General features: G+C 42.6%; 1 protein-coding gene across 3 annotated transcripts in view; it reads right to left on the bottom strand.

Moving 5' to 3' along the window:
* Positions 1 to 22,096, bottom strand: part of NFATC2 (nuclear factor of activated T cells 2) — a 131,495-nt gene that overhangs the window by 49,026 nt on the left and 60,373 nt on the right. For all 3 annotated transcript variants that reach the window (XM_074969979.1, XM_074969980.1, XM_074969978.1), the window contains one exon: positions 18,495 to 18,635. In XM_074969979.1, coding sequence (XP_074826080.1) covers positions 18,495 to 18,635 — 141 coding nt within the window. The remainder of the gene's footprint in view (positions 1 to 18,494; positions 18,636 to 22,096) is intronic.

Genomic DNA, 22,096 nt, shown 5'->3' with positions numbered 1-22,096 from the left:
TTACAAGTGAGCAGTAAATCACTCTCCCCCCTCCTCTTTCCCCCAGCAAGGCAGCGTCAGGGGAGGAATTATGACTCAACATGTCTCTGAGTCACAGTCCCTCCTTTGGGACTACTTCTGAAGTTGTATAGTTTATGCACGGCCCGGAGCTGTGCCTAAAGGCACAATCTACCCCTTTGTCTAAAATCTGGAGGCACAGATTTTTCAGAACTGCACTCTCTGTCACCAAGATACTCTGGACAATCATAGCACTGGCATGCAAAAATGCCCAGTTAGATACTCTATTACTTGCATGTGCAATCAAACACAAATGCCTACACAATCATTGCAGTGCAAACTGGGACTGCAGATATGCGTAGGTTATGAAAATCTGGGGCTAGGTGTCAACATTTTCTTATTTATTGTCATCTTTAACACCCTCTCAGATACTTTTTCTTTGTTACTATACAGGAAGAAAATGCTGAATAATTTCCTTTTAGTACTGAACAGTTCAGTTCCTCCAAAGTGAGCCCGTTGTCTCTTCTATATATATTTATAGCATGTAATGGATTTCCAGAGTGCAGACAGCATAAGCAGGCTGTAATTAGAGTCTGCAAGCCTCTCACCCGATTTGCTGCTTAGCCCTAACATCCCAGAGGACCACTGTGTAAATTAATGGAGAGGATTCCAGAATTTTAATAATAAGCATTTATTTTGGCCACTGCTGTGGACTGTCACAGGTTACAGCTATGCTTCTGTTAACACATTTACTGCTGAAACCTATAGAGAGTCAGTTGAAATGAAAACACCTTTTTTGTGTGTGTGGCAGCTCTGGGTTTACTCCAGCAACAACAAGGGCATCTCCTGGCTGAAAAGCAGCACTTACTGAAGGATTCCCTTTGTAGCTGGTCATCATGGTGAAAGGCCATCATATTAACTATTAAGGATTCCTCATAAATCAAAAATACCAAAGAGACAGTTATTGCAATTCCCCTGAATGTAAGAGGAGGAGGAGATCAACAGCAAAAAGTATCTTACAGTAAAATAGTTTATAAATAAATCAATTAGGAGTTGACTGGGGATTTTTGTTCTACTCAAGGAATTGAAGGATAGGGTTAAAGCAGTTGAAAAGCACAGCTGGAGGCAGACACCTTGCAATGGCGCTTACACTGATCTGGTGATGTACTTCACTTTTCACCTGCTGCAGCACATTGTCCCATACACCACTCTGCTAAAGCACCTCCTGCTGTCCTAGTCCTGGGTCTCCACCCAGCTCTGCCAAAGCACCTCAACTCTCAACATGCAAAACTTCCTTTTATTACATTCCTGCTTCTCCATATTACTGCCAGTGCCTCGAAGGCAGATACTTGCTGTTTCCGCCCTTGGCATCTTCAGACTACCACGTAAGTGGTACTGTGAGACATGGAAATTCACTACAGATTCCGTTCAATTAATTTTCATTTTTGACCTTTTCTTGCCTTCACATTTAAACCCAGGACTTCATGGATGACAAGCTGGGCACTCATTGTTCCAACCAGTACTTAAATTGATACCTCTGGAAAAGGTGAAGGTTAGAGGCTTGTTTGACACATAATGGAGTTTATGAACTGTTATGAGATTTTGCTGGTGTAGGTTAGGTACTGTAAGTTCTTGAACTTGGAGAGGAGTTAAGAATTCGGATAGAGCTGAATGTCAAATTAGCCAAGAAAATCCTATGTGTAAAACCAAAAGCTGACTGGTATATTTCTAGCTACAAGTCTGGGTGCTAGTCTTCCTCTCAGAACTGCATGGGTTAAACAGTTCCTTAACTAACCCTAAAAGCCAGCAGGCACATGCATATAACTTTGAGTCAACGAAACAATGCAGTATGACCGATCCCTAATAACAACTAAGGCAACTAAATGGGACTTTTGACACTATTCTTCCTCAATATAGAATACGATCATCATAGATCGTGTGCTGTACCCCAGTGTTTATATAACAGAGTTACCTTGGCATAGAAGTACTACAGGCAGAGAGTTTCATCCGTCAGCAGTGCACGAAGCAAAGGCAACACAGGCCTCGGAGTCGTATTCAATGCTCAAGAGGCCTGTGAAGCATGTGCAAACCACAACAACATTCGATTTGATTTAGTGACTGAGCCACTCAAACAGCATTGAAACCTAGTGAATCCACGCATCAAAATCAGATGTTGTTTAGACTGAGTTCAAAGTCCATGGGGATTAAGAGTGGGACCGAGACTAACGCCAAGTAAACAAGGAATGTATTTATTTTGGGGTTATCATTCTAATGATGACGGATGCTTCTACATGGATCTATTTATGCCCACAGCTGTTAACATTTTCCTATCAAATCGGTCACCAGTGACAATTCCTGTTCTTTAAGCGCTGAAACGCTGTTGAATATAAACATTTTGCAGCTCATGCACTGACCTTTATGCTTAAATATCATGTAGCGTGCTCCATCTGTCTTGCTGCTTTTCTTTTATAGTCATGAACACACAAACCCTAATTTTAGATGGTCAATATTTGCTTTTCTCTTAACCCCCATTGCTATGATCAGTGGAGCGAGCTTCTGGCAGAGGAGATGAGGCCATGCATTCATTAAAAAGAGCCCCACTTTACTCTATTTTTTTTCATAACAATAATAATAAAAAGAAACCTCTGAATTGTGCACACCCAGAAAGGTAACTAAAAATTGGAATAAAATGTGAAACAGAGACAGCTTCTCTTGGATTCACTGATGGGGCAATCTGGGGCAGCCTTGAACACAGAATACTTTTCACACAGCTGCCAACACAATACATTTCATCAGCATGAAATATGCATAAATGTGGGGGGGAGGGAAGGGGAGAGAGAGATTGAAAGAAAGTTTTAAAATGAACTATTAAAAAGATGTATCTTGTGTAGCTGTAGCCGAGTCTCTCTCTCTCTCTCTCTCACCAACAGAAGTTGGTCCAATAAAAGATATTACCTCACCCACCTTGTCCCTCTATTGAAAAGGTGGAATTTTTACCAGGAAGGTCAATGCACTGAGAGATGCATGGGTTACTAATATCTATATTATAGTAAAATCTATAGGCCCTATCTGAGATTGAGATGTATAGCCTTTCTGTAGGCTTGGAAGGATTCGCTTTTTATCGGTAAATATCAATAAATGTTGATTTCACCGTGCGCACACACACACACCAACCGACAAATAAAATATTTCCACTGAGAATGCTCAATATTTACAGATAGGCAAAGTCAGAAAAATGCTGCTTGAGAAGGTATCAGACATGGATCAAAGGCTGTGTATTTTGACAGGACATGTTGACAATTTGTTTTTTAATGGTTGTAAATGTAACATTGACCCCCTTGGTTGTCGTCAGCAGGGATCAACCTGGGAACTTTTGAGCTAAATGCATGAGGCTCTACTGCCTGAGCTAAAAGACTTGTGTCTCTTAGTCAACCTGTAGCAGGCTCATCAATCACTAGCTGGCCTAGCCACCGCTAGAGGGAGACAGAGTGCCGCACCGAGCAGGCAGAAGTTACACAAAGTTTTAACTTAAAAAGAAAAGGAGTACTTGTGGCACCTTAGAGACTAACAAATTTATTTGAGCATAAGCTACAGCTCATGAAAGCTTATGCTCAAATAAATTTGTTAGTCTCTAAGGTGCCACAAGTACTCCTTTTCTTTTTGCGGATACAGACTAACACGGCTGCTACTTTGAAAAGTTTTAACTTGTTGAGTCTCAATGTCTATTGTCATTAAATAATTATTTTCTGACCCCTCCGTCTAATCCACCCCACATAATTTCCTGCAACTGTGAAAATTTAAATTAATAATTGAAAAAAGGCTTAAAAAAATAACATCAATATTATCTATTGAAATTAGAAAAAAATAAAAATCTAATTCTCTCAAGCCTGTTTTTATAGCTGGATGCAAGTAGGTTTCTTCCCAACTGAGCAACATGCCCAATGTCAGTACTGGAGGAACTGCATAGTGTTTAGCTATCATAATCATGCTCTCTCTATGAGTTAGATAGAAACAAATTTTCAGTCGCCTCTCTGCTTGCTAACAGAGAAAACTGGGCATCAGCCTGGCTGATAATTTACCCCCAAGCATGTGTGTAGAACACTGCCCTCTGCTGGACACACTCAAAACTTCCCCAACTGTATACTGAAGTAAGGAGGCCACAAAAGCACAGCAACAAGCCTTCAGAATGGGTTCTTGCACTTCACTGAACAGCCTAACTGCCCTAGAAGAGGACTGGCATATTTTCCAAAGTCGCCTCTTATTACTGTGGACAGAGGTAACCGGAATGGGTTACTGAGCTTGACCTAAAATTTGGACCCAGAGCCACAGAAGGAAATTTAAAGTGGAGGCTGGTGGTGGAATATGAATTTCAAAACCGTTGGAATCTATTCAGTTCTACACTCTGTTAAAAGTTTGGTAGGCGTTTATTTCTGACCCTGTACACCAGTTTCTAAAAAAGGGGACATAATGCACTGTAGCTAAACCCACTTTCATGATTTTTTCACCCCTTTATCATCATGTTTACTAAGTCTTCATAAGGACATGAGAGTGGCAATGAAGCCCCTGTGTGCCCTGTTACCTAAAATCAGAGGCTGATCTATCCCTGAAAGGACATCCACTTGAAAACGCATTGCCATTACTACCCAAGACATGGTAGATGAGACCAGCTCCAAGCCAGTTCATTGCCAGGGGTCCATGTGAGCAAAGAGTCTCTTGAATTCTGTGTGAGGATTTTATATACCTAATTCAGACTGCATAGCTGAAAGGCCAGCAGATCAACTAAAGAAGGTAAATGTAGCTGGATTTAGACCTCTAAGCCATAGTAGCCTTGATAGCCGACTTCTCAGTTTTTACCCGTGTGGTTCCCTGTATTTGTTCATTTAATGGTTGTCCTAGTTGGCAAGTCTATAACCCTACAGTGCAGTGAAATGTTCAGGAAATAGCTGATTTTTGTACTGCTTCAGGGCAGTGAGCTTTAGCACTAAGCCCTGATGAGAGATCTGATTGTGTCAGCACTCTCTGTAGGAATGAATGAGTTGTTAGAAGAATGTAATTCTACCTTTCTAGCCCAAACCATGATCATACCAAAAGTCTTGCTTCAAACTTTGGGGGGAAATCAAAGTGTCAATCTGCATTAGGAAAACTTTGCATGATCCTCTGCAGGTCCCTTGTAGTTGTTTTTCTTAATTAGTCAACTAAGTTTTCTCGAACCAGTTACAGCCTTTGCACATTATTCACGATTCCTTATTCATTACTTTGGGATTGTTAACTAGCAAGAAAATGAGCTTTCTGCCTTAGCTGACTGAGCTGGCATGACTGATGGACTGAGACGTTCAGGAAATTCTCTTCACATTCTCACAAACTGAAGACTAACCGTATTATTCTGTGGATTCTATAGCAGCTGGTAGGTGATTTTCAATTGAAAATATACATTGCCTTTTAAGGCTCACACCAATTATTTAAGGGACACTATGTTAACTTTTCATCACACAGTAAGCCCACGTCAACTCCTAAAGGAATTTAGCATGGCTGGTAGGACAGTTGCTTCATCACTAAATGCCTATATAGAATTGCCTCTGGACTTGGCTATTCACAGTGCTTCCAAAATGCATGAAGATTAATATGTCTCTGACTTTTTATGAGCAGGCGATAGGCTGCCCTCCACCCCACCCCGAGAAGAGCCTAGAAAATTTTTCAAGATGTCCTGAGAACAAAAACTATCACAACTTTGCCAACTCCACTGTTCCAAAGGAAGAGACTCCACCTATGGAATGTTCAGATACATCCTGGGAGACACTGTTAGGGGATGGCATCTGATCTCAGCCAATGGCAATACACCACTGAACGTGAGGTCGGAATGTGGCACTAGGCAGAGCTCCCCAGGAGCATCCAGTTACAGATAACTCTCAAAGTTAGAGTTACTGCAACTTGACCACATTTAGAGCTCACCCAAAAAGGGCCACTTAGTTCTTCCTAAGGGTCAAATGTTGTGGACCCTTTTGTTTTGTTTTTGTTTTTGGATCAAAACTCCCATTGCAGTTGTTTGTGGTAAGCTGAAGCCAGTGCTTTCATTTCACTGCGGACTTGAATTTGAGTCACCAGGGCCAAAGATACATGTCAGGGTCTGGGAGGTAAAAGGCCAGCGAATTAGTCATCCACCACTCAACCCCACCCCAAGTCTGACATTTGGTACAGTGAGAACAAGTCTTAGAGGAGCTGTCTATTGTTTAAGGAATTCGACTTGAGTTGCAATGAAACAAATACAGTAGTTGAGTAGTGAAACAGCAGGGGCAGATTGTAGTTCCAGAGCTGTTCCAAATAATTCCTTAGGCCAATTCATGGAAATATACTTAGGTTTTTTTTTAATAAGAAATATATATCGGACACATATTTCTATATTTTATTAAACAAAAGCTCCACTCAAAATAAAACTACTGGGAACCTCCATATAATAAAATGAGTCACACCAGGATGCAATGACTAAGTGGGAGAATGGGGAATTCCATTACCCACGCCAGCTTTTTATATGATCAATTTGCTTTCAACAGGTGATGGGAGCTTCTCTCGCTGCCTTTTGTTTATTCCAAGAAATTTCATTGTTTTTTTTTTAAATGCTCTTTAAACAATTAAGTTTCAAAGCTGAATAATCAGGAACAGGCCTGCTTCCACCCAGAGCCCCCATAGTAAACAGTGAGCCAGGGAATCCAAGCCAGTAGTGGCTGCCTGTGTTAATAAGGATTTACCAGCTGTAAAATTCCAAAACCTTGTGTCATACGGGGAAACCTTCCAAAACACTGGATTCCACCCTGTCTCAGTGAGTCTCTCACAGCTATGGCAACTCAGCTTCTGCAGCCGCATTTTTAAAATATAAATATATACTTGGTGAATGTACCCTTAGATTTTTTCCCCCTGTTTTGCAGTGAGGTTTTTGGGGGTCCCCAGTTTAACATCTGACAACTTCCCCTTGGAGTGTGAGAATGCCGCACCCAAGCGAAAGCATGCAGCTGGAACGGTTGGCAGTGCTTTTTCAGCAACTGTTAGACTGAGAAAAGCAGAACGTCCCATTTACCAACGAAACTTCCAGTCTGCTCAACAGAAAAAAAGACAAACTTTAAGTTGCCATGAAGGCCGACATAATAAGCATGTGGCATGTTGATGGCTGATGCTCCTCTTCAGCCAAATGCTCAAGCACTGGAATTTATCAAGGCATCTTTGTCTTTCTTCACCCAAAGCACTGCCCTCTACAGTTCATGCTGAAACCTGACCTCTTTTGGCAGCAAAACCTCCCAGCTGGGCTCTGGGCTCCACTCTCAATTCTGCAGACATTTTTCTTTGGTGGCGTGCAAGCCATAAGGAGAGGAGATTAACTTGTAAGGCAGTCGGTCACCTTTAACTAATATAAAAAGCAGGGGGGACTCCCCACACAGAGAAGTATAATTTATTCCCCTGAACCATCCCGCTGCTCTGCAGGGGTATATTGGGAGAGGATGTGCATCCAGAAGCATCCGGCATTAAAAGATGGATTGCAGTCACAAAATGAGAGGACCAGAGAAAATCCTAGCAATCCGGTGCACCAAGAAAGGAGCAATACTAGCATTGTAGCACATTTATTTCATATAGTCCCTGAGAAAAATCTTGTTGATCCATAATCAATTGAGTAATCACATGTTCAAAGGTGACAAGCTCAGATCTATGGAGTCTGTTGCTTTTCCCAGAGTCTACAACTCCTTTTCTGGCCTCTTCTACTGAAAAACTGAATCAAATTCCTGTTGTTCCTGATGCTGAGTTCTGGGTTCAGTGAGTTATGAAAACAGAAAGTGGTGTGTGTGCATGTGCATGGTGAGATTCTTATAAAATCAGAGAGTGGTATCTTAAACTATAATCTCTTTAAGTCATGTTCTATTGCTCTGGCCGCTCTCAAAATTTAAATTTTCCCATTTCAATTCCTTTGCATTTGAAATTTGCTGTCAGAATTTACTGGGACTTCCTTGGAATCCTGCAAGTTGTTCTCTAGGGTCAGAAAGCAAACCTTTCTGCGGGGAGAAATGGGAGTGCTTTATTGTGGATCCTTAATTTTCCAGGGTGTCATTAAATCCAACAGTACAGTTGTTGAAAATGGCCTGAAATTTTTGTATTTCCCTTGGATGTTTTTGAGGTGAACGGCATGATCATTAATAAACTGGGAGGATTATTAGAAGGTAGCTTTCCCCTATTTCTCACCTACTTTAGACGTAGTACTATGAAAAAGAGAAGAAGAATATTGCTCTAGGACAGAGAGTGTCTTCTTTATACTTGGGCACAATGGGGCCCTGACCTTGACTGGGGCTCCTAGGCACTACTGTAATATAAATAAATAACTGCATATTTGAATTATGGCCTGGAAAGGCATACAATTATCCCATTAAATTGGAACTGTGAAAGTAAAACTTTAGCACTGGGAGGGCATGTGCTTCTAGTGGTTTGTGCCTGAATTTATGCACGTATATGACAATCAACGCAAGTGTGAGTGCATGTGTTTAAATTAAAGGTATGTTGGCAGGTATGGACTGCAGAATGCCTATGTGCACATTCTGGCAGGGCTCTGCACACCAGCAAAACTGTATGTCACTAAACAGCATGCCAGTCACAGCAAAGCACAGAAGGGCACTTCCAGAAGTGGCCTTAATTAGGGCCAGATTTTAAGAGCAACATCTGCAGCATTCATTTAGATTCAGTGGGATCTGGAGGTGCTCAACAGGATTTAGCCCTTGATGTGCCCATGTGCTGCTAAAGCCCCACCAAAAAATTTGTCCCCGAGATGCAACTGTGTTTAGTTTCTGTCCTTGCATGGTTTCTGTACTCTCCCCCCGCTCCACCTTTGCAACCTGGCATTATAGAGCTAAAAGACCTGATGCTCTGGGATGCTGAGGATCCTGAACTCCCATTAAAAAATGACAGGTTTCAGAGTAGCAGCCGTGTTAGTCTGTATTCACAAAAAGAACAGGAGTACTTGTGGCACCTTAGAGACTAACACATTTATTTGAGCATAAGCTTTCGTGAGCTACAGCTCACTTCATCGGATGCATTCAGTGGAAAAGCCTGATGAAGCATCCGATGAAGTGAGCTGTAGCTCACGAAAGCTTATGCTCAAATAAATGTGTTAGTCTCTAAGGTGCCACAAGTCCTCCTTTTCTTTTTATTAAAAAATGAGGCTTTCCCCACTCCTCTGTATGCATTCAGTGCCTTTTCGGCCTGATTTTCAAAAGAACCAAGCACTTGCTGCTCCCACTGACTTCAATTGGAACTGAGGGTTCTCAGGACCAGTAGACGTCAGGCCCTAAGTGAAGAGAGAGTTAAGATTGAGCTTTTCTTATTTGATCAGCAAGTGTTCATTTTAACTACATTTTAAAGATATAGTGGCAATCCACACATTTCCTCAACTAGAGGAGGAGATTATAAAAGCCACAGTTTCCTTTAAACTATGGTAGACAGCAGCGTATAATGTATTTCAGTAGGATTGACAACAAGCATCCAGTTTATCTTCCTCTTTAGAGGAGAAATGCCAAACAATAGAAAGTGCCCCTACGCTCACCTGCTTTGAATGATACGCTCCAGGAATATTTAAAGAGTTCAACCTTTGACAGAAAAATTGATGTAAAATCTGGTTTTTTTACAATTGCAGTGATATGTTTCTGAGAACTGGCCGTACTTGCCCACTGTCAGCATACTGATGTGTGTGGTGAAGGCTGTGCTGGTGTTAGAAATCAGCAACAGAAATAGTGCAAATGAACTCAGTTGTTTATTATTAGAGGGCAGTGCGGGATGGGTATTCAAAAAACTTGGCTTGCGTATTTGCATGTCTACCTGTGTGCCGGCATAATTACTTTGTGCAAAGCAGGCACATGGAGCACAGATGGTTTATTAGGCACATTTGAACATGCAATCACCCACTTTGTGTATGCAATCAGGGATTGCTCACACAAAGTAGAAGCACATGTATATGTGCACAAGAGCAGTTACAGTAGCTGCTTTGACAGCTGTACCCAAACAATCTCTCTGACATATTGTGGATTTCCAGCCACCAGCTCAAGTTAAGCATGGCTAAAACACAGCTCCGAACTTCCCCCCGAAACATTCCCTACTGCCTCCTTTCTCAATCACTAAGGACAACACCATCATCCTGCCAGTCAAATAGGCCTGTAACCTGAGCATCATCTTTAACTCAGACCTCTCTCTAGATCCTCATATCTGGGCTATGTCTAAATCTTGCCAATTCTTTCTGCATAACATCTCTAAGACACGGCCTTTCTTATCCAGCCACACAGCTAAAACTCTCATCCGGGCTCTTTATCATCATGCATCTCAATTACAGAAACAGCCTTCTCTCTGGCCATTGACAAGTGCAAACCTGCCCTGCTCTTATCCAGTCAGAATGCTGCTGCAAAGAGCATTTTCCTAGCCTATCACTTTGGTCAACACAAGTTGCTTGTATTTACTTTCAAGGCCCTTTATAGCCAAAACCCACCCTACCTGCCATCTGTCACTCATGACTGAGCTGTTGATGCCAGCCTCCATTGCCCACTTGTTACATTTTCAAACAAGCCCCTTTGTGCTGCCCCCTACACTTGGGAGAATCTTCCTGTGAACATCTGCACAGCTACCTCATTATCTATCTTCAAATCCTTCCTCAACACTCTCTTTTGCTTTGATCCCTACAAAAAACTGGACAACCATTAGACTGCTGGTGTGCAGAGAGCACAGCCTGTCATGCTGACCAATATTGTCTCACTGTTTCCCTGTGCTCCCCTATCTGCCTGTATCCATCTTTTGTCCCTTGTCTTATACTTAGCTTGTAAGCCCCTTGGGGAAGGGATCATCTTTTTGTTCTGTGTTTGCACAGTGTCTACTAAAGTTGGCTCACAGTCCATGACTGGGGCGCTATGGCACTATAATAAATAAGAACAGAGCAATGAACAGATGTGCTCCTTAACAGAGCAGGGACTTTCCTTTTGGATTCACTGTGAGGATGGTGGTGGGGTCACTGAGACTGGGGTCTCAGTGGGGATGGTGGTGGGGTCACTGAGACTGGATGTAAATCAGGATGAGAAATCTATCCACCTTTTGTAGCTACCAGGGAAACACAAACTGTTTTTACCTAATTTGAAGCCTGCTCAGATATCATGGGTTGAAAAGTTCATCTCAAAACTTTAACAATATCAGGTTCCAATTCTGCGTAGGGCAGACTGTGGGAAAGGGAACAGAGAGCAGCGGAGAAAATTTCTAGTGGACCAATTAATACGCTGGGCCAAATTCGGGATTCCTTACACTGGTGCAAGCAACCCTGGTGAAGACCATTTTATTATTCCCACTGGTAGGGCAGGTTTATCGCCTGCAGTATATTTTGTACTTAAGCAGAACCACGGACAATGGCAGGGAACTGCAGGAGATACTTTGTATCATTTTCTCCCCTGAGCCATTTTCCCAAAATGATCAGCCTGGATGGACACTAAAGGGCCAAAGCCTGTACTTGCTGAATTTCCAGCCCAACAGATGGTGCTTACAACATCAAAGCAAACAGTTATTTTTTTAGACTTAGTCGGTAGTTGACATAACACAGCATGACATTGTGATGACAAATTATACCTGTAACGTATGTTATGTCATGCAGTCTCTTGCATGACATAGTGAATGCTACTGAGACACCTTCAGAAATGAAGCAGCAGACTCTGTACAACTTCCTGCAGGTGGAACAAGAAGAGGGTTGGCAGTCAGGGAGTCGTGAGCTTTCGTCTTGGCTCTGCCACTTATTTTCTGTGTTGAGTTTGGCAAGTGCCTCAAGTTCCGCCATGTGTACAAAGAGATAATATCGACGGTGCGGTCGTAGATGACTCGTGCCTCCCTATACGGGGTGTGGGGGGGTTACACTAAAGGGGAGGACACGTGACTGCCCCACGTGTCTACCCTGCCCAGTGACACCCCCGCACACACCCTGTGCCCAGCCCTGCGCCCAGCCCTGAGTCACCATGCTCGCCCTGCCCCATATTACCTGCAGGGGGAGGCTCTGACCATCTTGCCCTGCACCTCCCCCCAACACACATGTTCAGCCACTCTCCCTGGTAGCCATGGCGGGGACAGAGGCCAAGTGAGCTAGAAACATGCCGGGGGGACAGGGTGCTCCTACTCGCTTGGCCACTGTCCCCGGCAGCTAGGGCAGCAGTGGGCCGCTCCCCGCCTGGACCCAGCTGCCAGGGACAGGGACCGAGCAAGCCGGAGCCCCTCCTCCCCTGCCCCACCCACAGCATGCTAGACCCCTGTCCCTGGCAGCCGCGACTGGGCAACCACATGGAGCTCCTTTGAAGTCAGTCAGCCTCCATATAGAGCCAGAGGTTCATGTATATACATTGCTACCAGATTGGAGCCTTAGATACCATAGAGATGGGAACCTCAGAAATGTGAGATAGACAGACTCCAGGGGGAGAAAAAAATCAGGACTCTGCTGTCAAATCTGGAGGGTTGAAGTTATTTTTCTTAAATGGACTTTAAGCATCAATGCATCAGAGACCTCAACAGCTGCACCAAGTTCAAAGGGCACAGAGGCAGCCACCTCCTCTCCCTACACTGTATAGCTGAGTTAATGAAAGATTTATGGTAGATCTGCTCCAAAGACATACACTTTCCATCTGGGTTGTTCTTCCACCTCCCGCATTGTCCTACAGATGATTCATGATGTCTATGTGGCCACCATAAGAGTTTGGCAAAGGAAAACACCGTGCATATGTACGATTCTCCCAGAGGAATACGAAGCTTTTCTAACACTTGCAAAAAGCAGCAGTAACCAGCACACAAAATGGGAGTAAATACAATGCAACTGAAGGCATGTAATTTGCAAATTACTACATGGTAATTAAAACAAATCTAAAAGGGAAATTCCAGAACTTTTTTTTCCATGGATTTTACTAGAAAGATCGAGACTCAACCAAAACATGGACAGCCTTGAATTTCTGGACCTTTGAAACCCTTCTCCGATATTGGAGTCCTCCTCTACCAAGGTCAAGATAAAAAGAATAATTTGGCCTCAGAAAATGAATTCTTGTCTGCAGAATCACTTGCTCCCTTATCAAATTTTATAGACTCAAGTATTATATTTACTTGAATTAGCACGAAGTAAGTGCAAATCTTAACCCACTTGCAGCCAGATTCTTAACTGATGTAAATCAGTGTAGCTCCATTAACTTCACTCAGCTATAATGACTTACACCAACTGAGGATCTGGCCCTTAGTTCTGAGATGCCTTCTTAATAAAAGCATGCAATGCAGTACATGGTTGGAGCTCAAGACTACAGTGCTTAACAGTAGCGCCCAGCCACTGAAGTTCACTTCCTGCTACCATTTCCTGTACCAGTCTTAAAACGACAGTCTTTTATACAGTGCTTGTTTGTGTTGTGGTCAGTACAACAGAACAAGCACCAGTTATTTTAACATTGCCAGCCAAAAATATTTCAGCCTATCACCTAATGAGTTGCCCAGGGAAAAATCTATAATGCCCTCCTTGCTGTAATGAAATAGTTTGTACACAAAATCCAGTAACATTTACCATTGTTCCTTATGGATGCATGGAATATTGTATATTAGTATCAAATATGGGTAGAGTTTCATTTCTCTAATGATGAATGTTGAGTTGTCTATAAAAGCCAAAGAAGAAATTGAAAGGTCATCTCAGGAATGGCAAATTTAGGGTTTCAGTTTAGAGAGTCAAGTTTAATTTATCATGAAACACTTTAATAGCACTTTAGCTCTGTTTCTTATTGCACACCATGTCATACATCCTCAGTTCCCAGTTCAGTGGAGAGACTGGCCTTTTGACCCCACATCCAAACACACCCAGATTCTGGAGCGTTTGCAATTCAGATCAAAATTGTCAGATTGAGCAAATCTCAGATTCACAGCGAAAAAGGTTCATTAAAATTTCTTGCTGCATGGAGATGTGTGTGCTAGTCAATTCTAATCCTCACCCCCGCTGGTTCTGTCAGCTGGGTTGCTAGCGTGGCCTGAAACTTCACCTTTTAAGGATCACGTCATCGAAGCATGTTCAGAGCAGGTATACACACTGTACAGCATTTAAACGCCCATACTTGCTAGTGCCCTGTTTACACTAGCGCTCCCACCCTTGCTAGCACTGATGGACCTGAAACGGGGACAGCCAATGTTGGAAATTTTTGAGACAATTTCCCCATGTGGACAAGCCCTATGAGTTCACAAAGTGAAACTCAGAGATAATCATACTTTCCCTGTGTGCTGGTGCAGCTTCCTTCCTTCACAAAGATATAATCCTTGCATAGGCTCACTAGGGCAGCTTCGCTATCTGAAAGCGGAAGCAACAATGACAGGGGCACCAGAAAGATGTACAACCCACCTACCATGGGTTTATTTTGGCTTTGTTTGCTTCTGAACAGCTTATCAGTGTTTCTTATAAGATAGCATGAAGATCAGAGTTGCAGCATGCAAGCTACTCCTTTAAAAAAAACTTCTTAGTGTTTCTCCAGCAGCTTGCACCCAAGGATCTCAAATACTGTTATAAACATTAATAAATTAGGTCTCACACCCTCACTCTGAGGCAGGGGATTGCATTATCCTTCTCGTTGTTTCCTGGTGCTCTCCTGTCTGTCTGTTTTGTCTCCACCTGTTGGCTCTTGTCTTAGGCCACGTCTACACTACCTACCGGATCGGCAGGTAGTGATCGATCTATCAGGGATTGATTTATCACGTCTACTGTAGACGCGATAAATCGATCTCCGATCGCTCTACCGTCGACTCTGGAACTCCACCACGGCGAGAGGCGGAAGCGGAGTCTACGGGGGAGTGGTGGCCGTCGATCCCGCGCCTCGAGGACGCAAAGTAAGTGTTTCTAAGTTGATCTAAGATACGTCGACTTCAGCTATGCTATTCTCGTAGCTGAAGTTGCGTATCTTAGATTGATCCCCCCCCACAGTGTAGTACAGGCCTTAGACTTAGACTGTAAATTCTTTGGGGGCAGGGACTATCCTTTTGTTCTATGTTTGTACAGCACCTAGCACAATAGGGTCCCGGTCCATGACTGGGGCTTGTAGGTTCTCCAGTAATGCATGTAATTATTAATACTACTAATAATCCCCATTTTATAGATAAGGAAACTGAAGCACAGAGGCCCTGATTATCAGAGGTGCTGAGCACCTGCAGCTCCCACTGGTTTCAAATAGCTGGGAACAGAACCATCTTTCACCTTCAGTGCCTTAACCACAAGAGTCCTATCCTTCCTCTCTTCTTGGACTGATATTCCCTACATCCTGCTATTTGGAAGGTACCCCTGGCAAGAATTAAGGCATTTGCTGAAACAGATCAAAATTAATCTCAACATCATTTGCTTGGGGTTAGCTATGAAGATATGAGCTATATTTTTGCTCTGTTATCAAAAAGACTTCCTTTGCGCAGTCAGTTTGTAAAAATGGTGCTCTGGCTGTATTGGAAAGATTTTCAATCCCATCACATTCTGTTGTTTGGAAGACACCTAATGTTCCACTACCCACACACAGTCTCCATTAACTGTGTCTCATATTTTCTCTCTGGTAGTACGTCCATGCAATGCCACCCAGATAGCATTACATGGCGTTCCACAATCTGATGGATGGGGATCATTCCAGGTTGAAAACATCAGTCTCAGACTGATTTTAGGTCTTTATTCTTCTTAGAGTAGATGCCCTTAGATTTCACGTGGTCAGAACTCTTGTTTATTTCACTTTCTAACATCCATTTTGGTCACAAATTTCTCTGGAAGTCCTATGGAAATAGCAGGAGGGGATTTCAGATGCTGCTTCAAAATGGCATTGAGAGGAGCCATTGACCCTCTTTAGTCTCTGCAAAACAGCTAGCAGTGCTATGCTACCAAACATACTCTCATGCACCCCAGCAATTCACTGACATTGACGGAACAATGGCAGCACAGCAGGGAAAGAATCAACACACAGGCCTAATCAGAAAAAAAGTGAACCAAGAAATTGCTCTGACTGACATTAAAAGTTCCAAGGAAGGATTGGTGGCCCACAGACCGCTGGTCTCTCCACTAAATAGCAACACACTTTCTGATGGTGTGTGGAGCAACTGAGGCTGACCGCACTTTTTATTTTTAATTACGTCTATATTGGGCAATTACTGGCCCTAGCCTTCATTTCCCCCCCCAAAAAAAGACAATTATCATTAATCAGACATCTTGTATTAAAATTATACACTGCTCAAGAGACCCAAGCCCAATTACTCCTATGAGACCTTGGGCACATCACTTAATCGTTCCATGCCTCAGTTTACCTACCCATAAAATGGGAACAACGCTATTTGCCTTATCTTCCGAGGGCATTTCAAAGCTCAGTTAAAAGGGACAGATTCCGCCTCTTTTGTTCAGGAGTCCCTTACTCCTCAACTAGTCCTACTGAAATCAACACAAGCACAAGTGGCAGAATCCGGCCCTCCACATTTATAAAATGCTTTGTGATCCTTGGATGAAAGGGGCTGTATTCTGTTAGACTTCATTATTATTCCTATGTAGTGCATTGTTTAAAATATAAAAGTCAAGTCTCTTGTAGGATAAGTTATACAAAACTAGACAACTTGTAAAAATAATATGGGTCCTTTTTCTGAGAACAAGAGAAAATGTAGAATAGTGCATATACTGCTTAGAGAGTGGGCTAAGCTGCGTTCATGCATATGTAATCAGAACAGCAACAAGGCTCCTCTCTGGGAAAAGAGGTAACAAACAACAGCAGAATGCATTTGTTTGCATTCCGCCCCGGTAAATATGGTAGTCTGGATTTGTGCTACCTTGCTTAAAACCATTACCAGGGCTTCTCAAACTTCACTCCTTCTGACTACAAAAATTACTACACAACCCCAGGAGGGGGGACCGAAGCCTGAGCCCTTCCACTCTGGGTGAGGGGGCCAAAGCCCGACCCACAGTTTGAGAACCGCTGCATTAGACCATGCTGAACATATTTTTTGAGGTCAGGTATACTTTGACTCAGAAACCAAAGGGTTGCTGATTCTTATTTTGACATGCCATTATGAACACACAGTCAGGAGAGGTCAGCAAAGATGGTAAGGTTGACTCGAGGAAAACTAAAAATCCCTGCGCAACTATCATTATTTTCATTCTAGCAACACTGCGAGTTTCGGTGGTAGGCACTGTAAAAACGTATAACAGGCTGTACGCTTGTAGAGGCAGGGACTCCCTAAGGGCTTGTCTACGCAGTGGGGTAATGCACATTACAGGGGTGTGATTCCTAAAGCGCACTAATGTGCAGCACATTAATTGATCCATGTAGACCCCGCTGGAGCACACTAAACAGTTGCAAACAGTACTACGTTAAAGTGCACTAGGGAACCTCTAGTGCACTCCAGCGGGGTCTATACGGACCAATCAATGTGCAATTCAGCTGACTTGGGCTCACAGGGCTCAGGCTGTGGGGCTAACAATTGCAATGCAGACATTCAGGCTGGGGCCGGAGCACAGGCTCAGAGACCCTCCATCTTTGTGGGGTCTCAGAGCCTGGGCTCCAATCTGAGCCCAAACATCGACACTGCAATTTTATAGTGACTCAGCATGAGCCCTGCAAGCTCGAGTCAGCTGACTCAGGCCAGCTGCAGCCATTCCGGGGGTCTTTTATCTATACAGACATACCCTCAGTGCCTTACAGAATCAGTCTCTTAGTCAAGAAAATGTATATCAATATGATACAAGTTTTGGATCAAGAACAATATCAAGTTAGTTGGATTATAAAAAGGGTTGTGCAAAAGTGGAAATAATTTTTTGTGAAATTTCTCATGAAACTATTTTCCAATTCATTTCAGGACTTTTCACATGCCTGAAATTTCACTTTTCTATGGAGGAGCTATTTTCACATTGAAAATGTGGAAAATTATGATTCTGTTGTTGTTTTGCACTTAAAATTGTTCTCTCTAAGGAAAAGATTGAAATTATAGGTATGCAATATATATGCAACAATATAGGAGATTAAAAGTAACTTTCTTTTGCATTTCAATATGAATACAAAAATCATCCTATTTTTACAAAAAAATACACGATTCATGTTTTTTTCAGAGAAGATGGACTCATTTCGTACTAGATTTGCAATAGAAAAAATTCAGTTTCAAATATATCTATGATAGTATTTAGCTTTTAAAAAATGAAATACAATTAGCATTAGAAAATTGCAACAATATACCTAAATGTCATCTTTGTACTCCTCTGGGCCCTGCATAACAAGGTGGCCTTGATTTACCATTTATTTATTGGAGCCTGAAAATTAAGGGCCTATCGCAGATATTTACGCCTACGAGTAACTTTACTTTATATGATTAGCTCCATAGAATGGCTTTACTCATGTGAACTTTAGTGGGATTACTCATATGAGTACAGATACTCATAATGTGTGACATATTTTTAAGACTAAGACTATACATTTCATCAGGGAAACATTGCAAATCTGCCTTACCTGACGTCTTCTCAGTGAATACAACTTTAGACTCTGCTGTGAAATTCTGACCAGACAGGATCATCTGCTGTCCGCCGTAAACTAGGCAGCTCTCAATATCTTGTCTTTCAACCATTGGAAGCTCATGAGCAGATCTTTGGGCTGTGGACAAAATGCAGACATGAATGAAATCAAATATGGTTTACCAGGACTTTCCAGATCTTCACAGAACTATCCACGGATTGATCTTGTCATCGTTACCATCCTCTTGCTGCCAAAGGAGCTTCTCTAAGATGCTAAATTTAGGTTAAAAAGGAAAAATAAGCTTACTCAAGACCTTTTATTTGGAATCATTCAGGAGCTGGCTCCAAAGCTGTAGCTGGGCTGGCCTTACTCCTTGTCCTTGACAAAGGACAACTTGGATGAATGAGCTGGAGCGTGCCCATGTCTGTTTCCAAATAAATGGCCAAATTTTAAATGCTCACACACTACAATCCTGGAGCCTTAACATTCCACCTGCAAGAAGGATTCCACTGAACAACACTGAATTCCTTTTTAAGAGAACCAATGCAAAACTCCACGCCTGTCCAGCAGGACAGACAACATGAAAAGGCTTCAGAACAAGCCGTTCAAAAATGCACAACTGCTGTGTACACAAAGCCCTGAGAGAGAGTTATGAAGCACATGAGGCTCTTCTACAGAAATGTAATATAGCATCTTCCAGATCATAATCACTGATTAACATGAGTTCGAACAATTCATACGGGCAGGAAAAAAGCTTCTAGGAATCACATCTCCATCCACATTAACCTGTTTCCTCAAGCAAGCCTGCTTGTTCACAAGCAGCAGTATCTGAAAAAAAGTCATGATCCAGGAGTCCTTCCCCAGAATAGACATCTGGAAAGGATCAAACACCATCCTGGGACCAGGCCCGGTGTTTAGCCCAAATGTATTTCTGTGCACAATATTGCAAGTGATGCTATGGAGGCAGGGTACAGGCTCAGCTGACAAACTCCACCTCCAATCCCAGAATATACTTTATGCTGATTTTAAAAATTTAGTCTGGTATTTATCACAGTAACTGTGTCATTGTAGATTTTTTTGTTTTGTTTTGCTTTGAATTTAGGACAATCGTTTGCCTTATTGTGCCCATCAAATGTATTATGACAGCTGGACTAAGAAGATGCCAATTAAGAGTATCTTTGCAGATAACTTTCACAGAAGCTGTTAATTTCTTCCACATGACTGTATGATTAATCCCTCTTTTTAAATACTCAAGTTTTGATGAGTTCATAATTGGATTTATCACAAAGACAGATTTATAGCCCTGAAAGCTTAAGAGTAAATAATATTCATCAAAAACCCATCTACTACATTTTAAGGAGGACACACTTAAACTTCACCTGGGTTTGAATGTCCTCTCATTCAATACAGTGTCATGTCAGAATGAAGGCGTGATGTTTCTTTATAGGGTCACTATGGGCCTAATTTTCAATGGAGCACAGCACGCACCGCAGCGTCCATTGATTTCAGTGAGTGAGGCAGGAAGCCTTAAATCCAGTTTCCTTAACGGCACATGCTTCCTCCTGCTTCTGGGCCCTGCTTTTCCTTTTAAAGGGGCCCACAGAGGGGAACAGATGCACTGGGAGGTGTGCATGCATTCCAAGCCCTAGTGTTCCTTTATGGGCACCTTTAATTCTAAAAGTACTTTTCACACTGGCCCATGCAACTATGTATTCAAAATCCACACTTGATTTGCCCCTGTAGGTTCAGCAACCGTGTGGCCAAATCTTGCAACTGCATACACATATCGGCAATTACAGTCATTTGCCTGCATAATTACCAATGTGCGCATGCAGTGATCATAACTACATGTATAAATTAGGCCCATGGTTGCAAGTGAATTTTGCGCATGCAACTGCACCTCTTGTTCCCCTGAAAATTGTGCTTGTGTATTGGGATCATTTTGCCCATCATTGAAAGGCAGCCATTTCTGGGGGTAGAATGGTGACAACTCCCCTCCCTCCCCCCGAAATACTAGATGACACTTTAGGACAGTGAAACATTCCATATCTAATTAATATGTCAGGATCGGAGGATTAAAAATATCAGTCCTAAGAATTTCAATCACAGGGTTTGGTTTTTCTCCTTGAGGCTGGCATAAGGTTAATGGAAGCACATGGGGAAGAGGTGAGGTCATGGTGCATAACATGGTTTATTCAGATGACATTTACCTGTATGCATCCAGCTGCCATTAAGTTGTTTGCAAATTCAATATTCTATTATTAATTATTATTATTTACTATTATTTTTAATGTATTATTTTCTCCCTGAGCCACAATTGTAACAGAACTGACAAAGAAATTAGGATCTTAACATATGCCATGTTTTCACTTGTAAGAGGACAGAAGATTCACTGGTGTGTTGCTTCCGCAGGATTATTTTGTTTTCCTTTGCAAGGAATATTAATCACCAGTAAATCCCCTTCCTCTAAAGCTCATGAGGGATGGCCTGTATGCAATAATTTCACATTATTTCTTCTTCTCCCCCAGGGGTCGGCACTTCATAAAGTGACCTCCAGCTACTGTAGTTTATGAGCTTGAATAAATAAAACACTGTTGATTTAGCCAGTTGGGGTGTTTACTTTCAATAGCAACTGTTACTGACATAAGGCAGCAAAGCAAATGTTAAAGAAATACTCGCACTTGGCCTAAAGCAGCATGTCAACCTATTAAAGTCTGCACTATTTTTCTATTTTATTTGACTGTCTGCAAATCAAGATGTCATGGATCCTCAGTGCCAAGAAATACAATACGCCCAGCGACATGAGAGAAAAAGGGAACTGCTGTCTGGGGGGGCTGTGCTGTGCCTCTGCAAGCCCCAGCCTCACAAAAGGGGAGGAGGGAGGGAAAGGGGGAAGCAAATCACTCCACATGCCACGCTTCAGACGTGCAGAGCACACGACAGGCAGAATGTGTTCTGGCAGGAAGGGAGGTGGCTCCTACATCTTTCTGGTAGTGCAGCATGCTTTCCTCATTCACATTCATAGATCCAAGGCCAGAAGGGGCCATTGGGATCATCTAGTCTGACCTCCTACATAACACAGGCCAGAGAACTGCCCCCAAACAATTCCTAGAGCAGATCTTTTTAAAAAGCATCCAACCTTGATGCCAGATAATGAGGAAGAGGGTGAGTCCATGCCTCTCTTAGCACTTTGGGGTGGCTAGCAATGCCAGAAGGATTTATGCTGCTCTTAGGGTGCTTGAGGATTGGGATTGTGTCTGATCCCTGTGCAGGTGTGCATGGGTTCGGGGAAGCTCCTTGCACTTGCTCGCTTTCCCCTTCCTCCTCTGTCCAGCTGCACAGAGCCAGCTACCATCTGCTCCTCACAAGTTTCCTGCAGAAAAGCTGATGGTTCCTTGTATGAAGAAGTTGGAAGACAGCAAGTGGCTCAGAGACCTGACTGGAGACAATCAGCCCTTGAGATAAGCACCACTGTTGACCTAATCCTGCCCCAAGGGAGTGTTGTTAATGGCTGTGTAGCAGGCAGAGGTGGGATCCAAGTGACAAACTCTAGTAACGGCCTTACAAGCATTATTTTAAATAATCACTGATCCTTCCAG

Source organism: Natator depressus, chromosome 13 (assembly GCF_965152275.1).
Source record: "Natator depressus isolate rNatDep1 chromosome 13, rNatDep2.hap1, whole genome shotgun sequence".
Lineage (NCBI taxonomy): Eukaryota > Metazoa > Chordata > Testudines > Cheloniidae > Natator > Natator depressus.
This window is presented reverse-complemented; position numbering and strand designations above follow the sequence as displayed.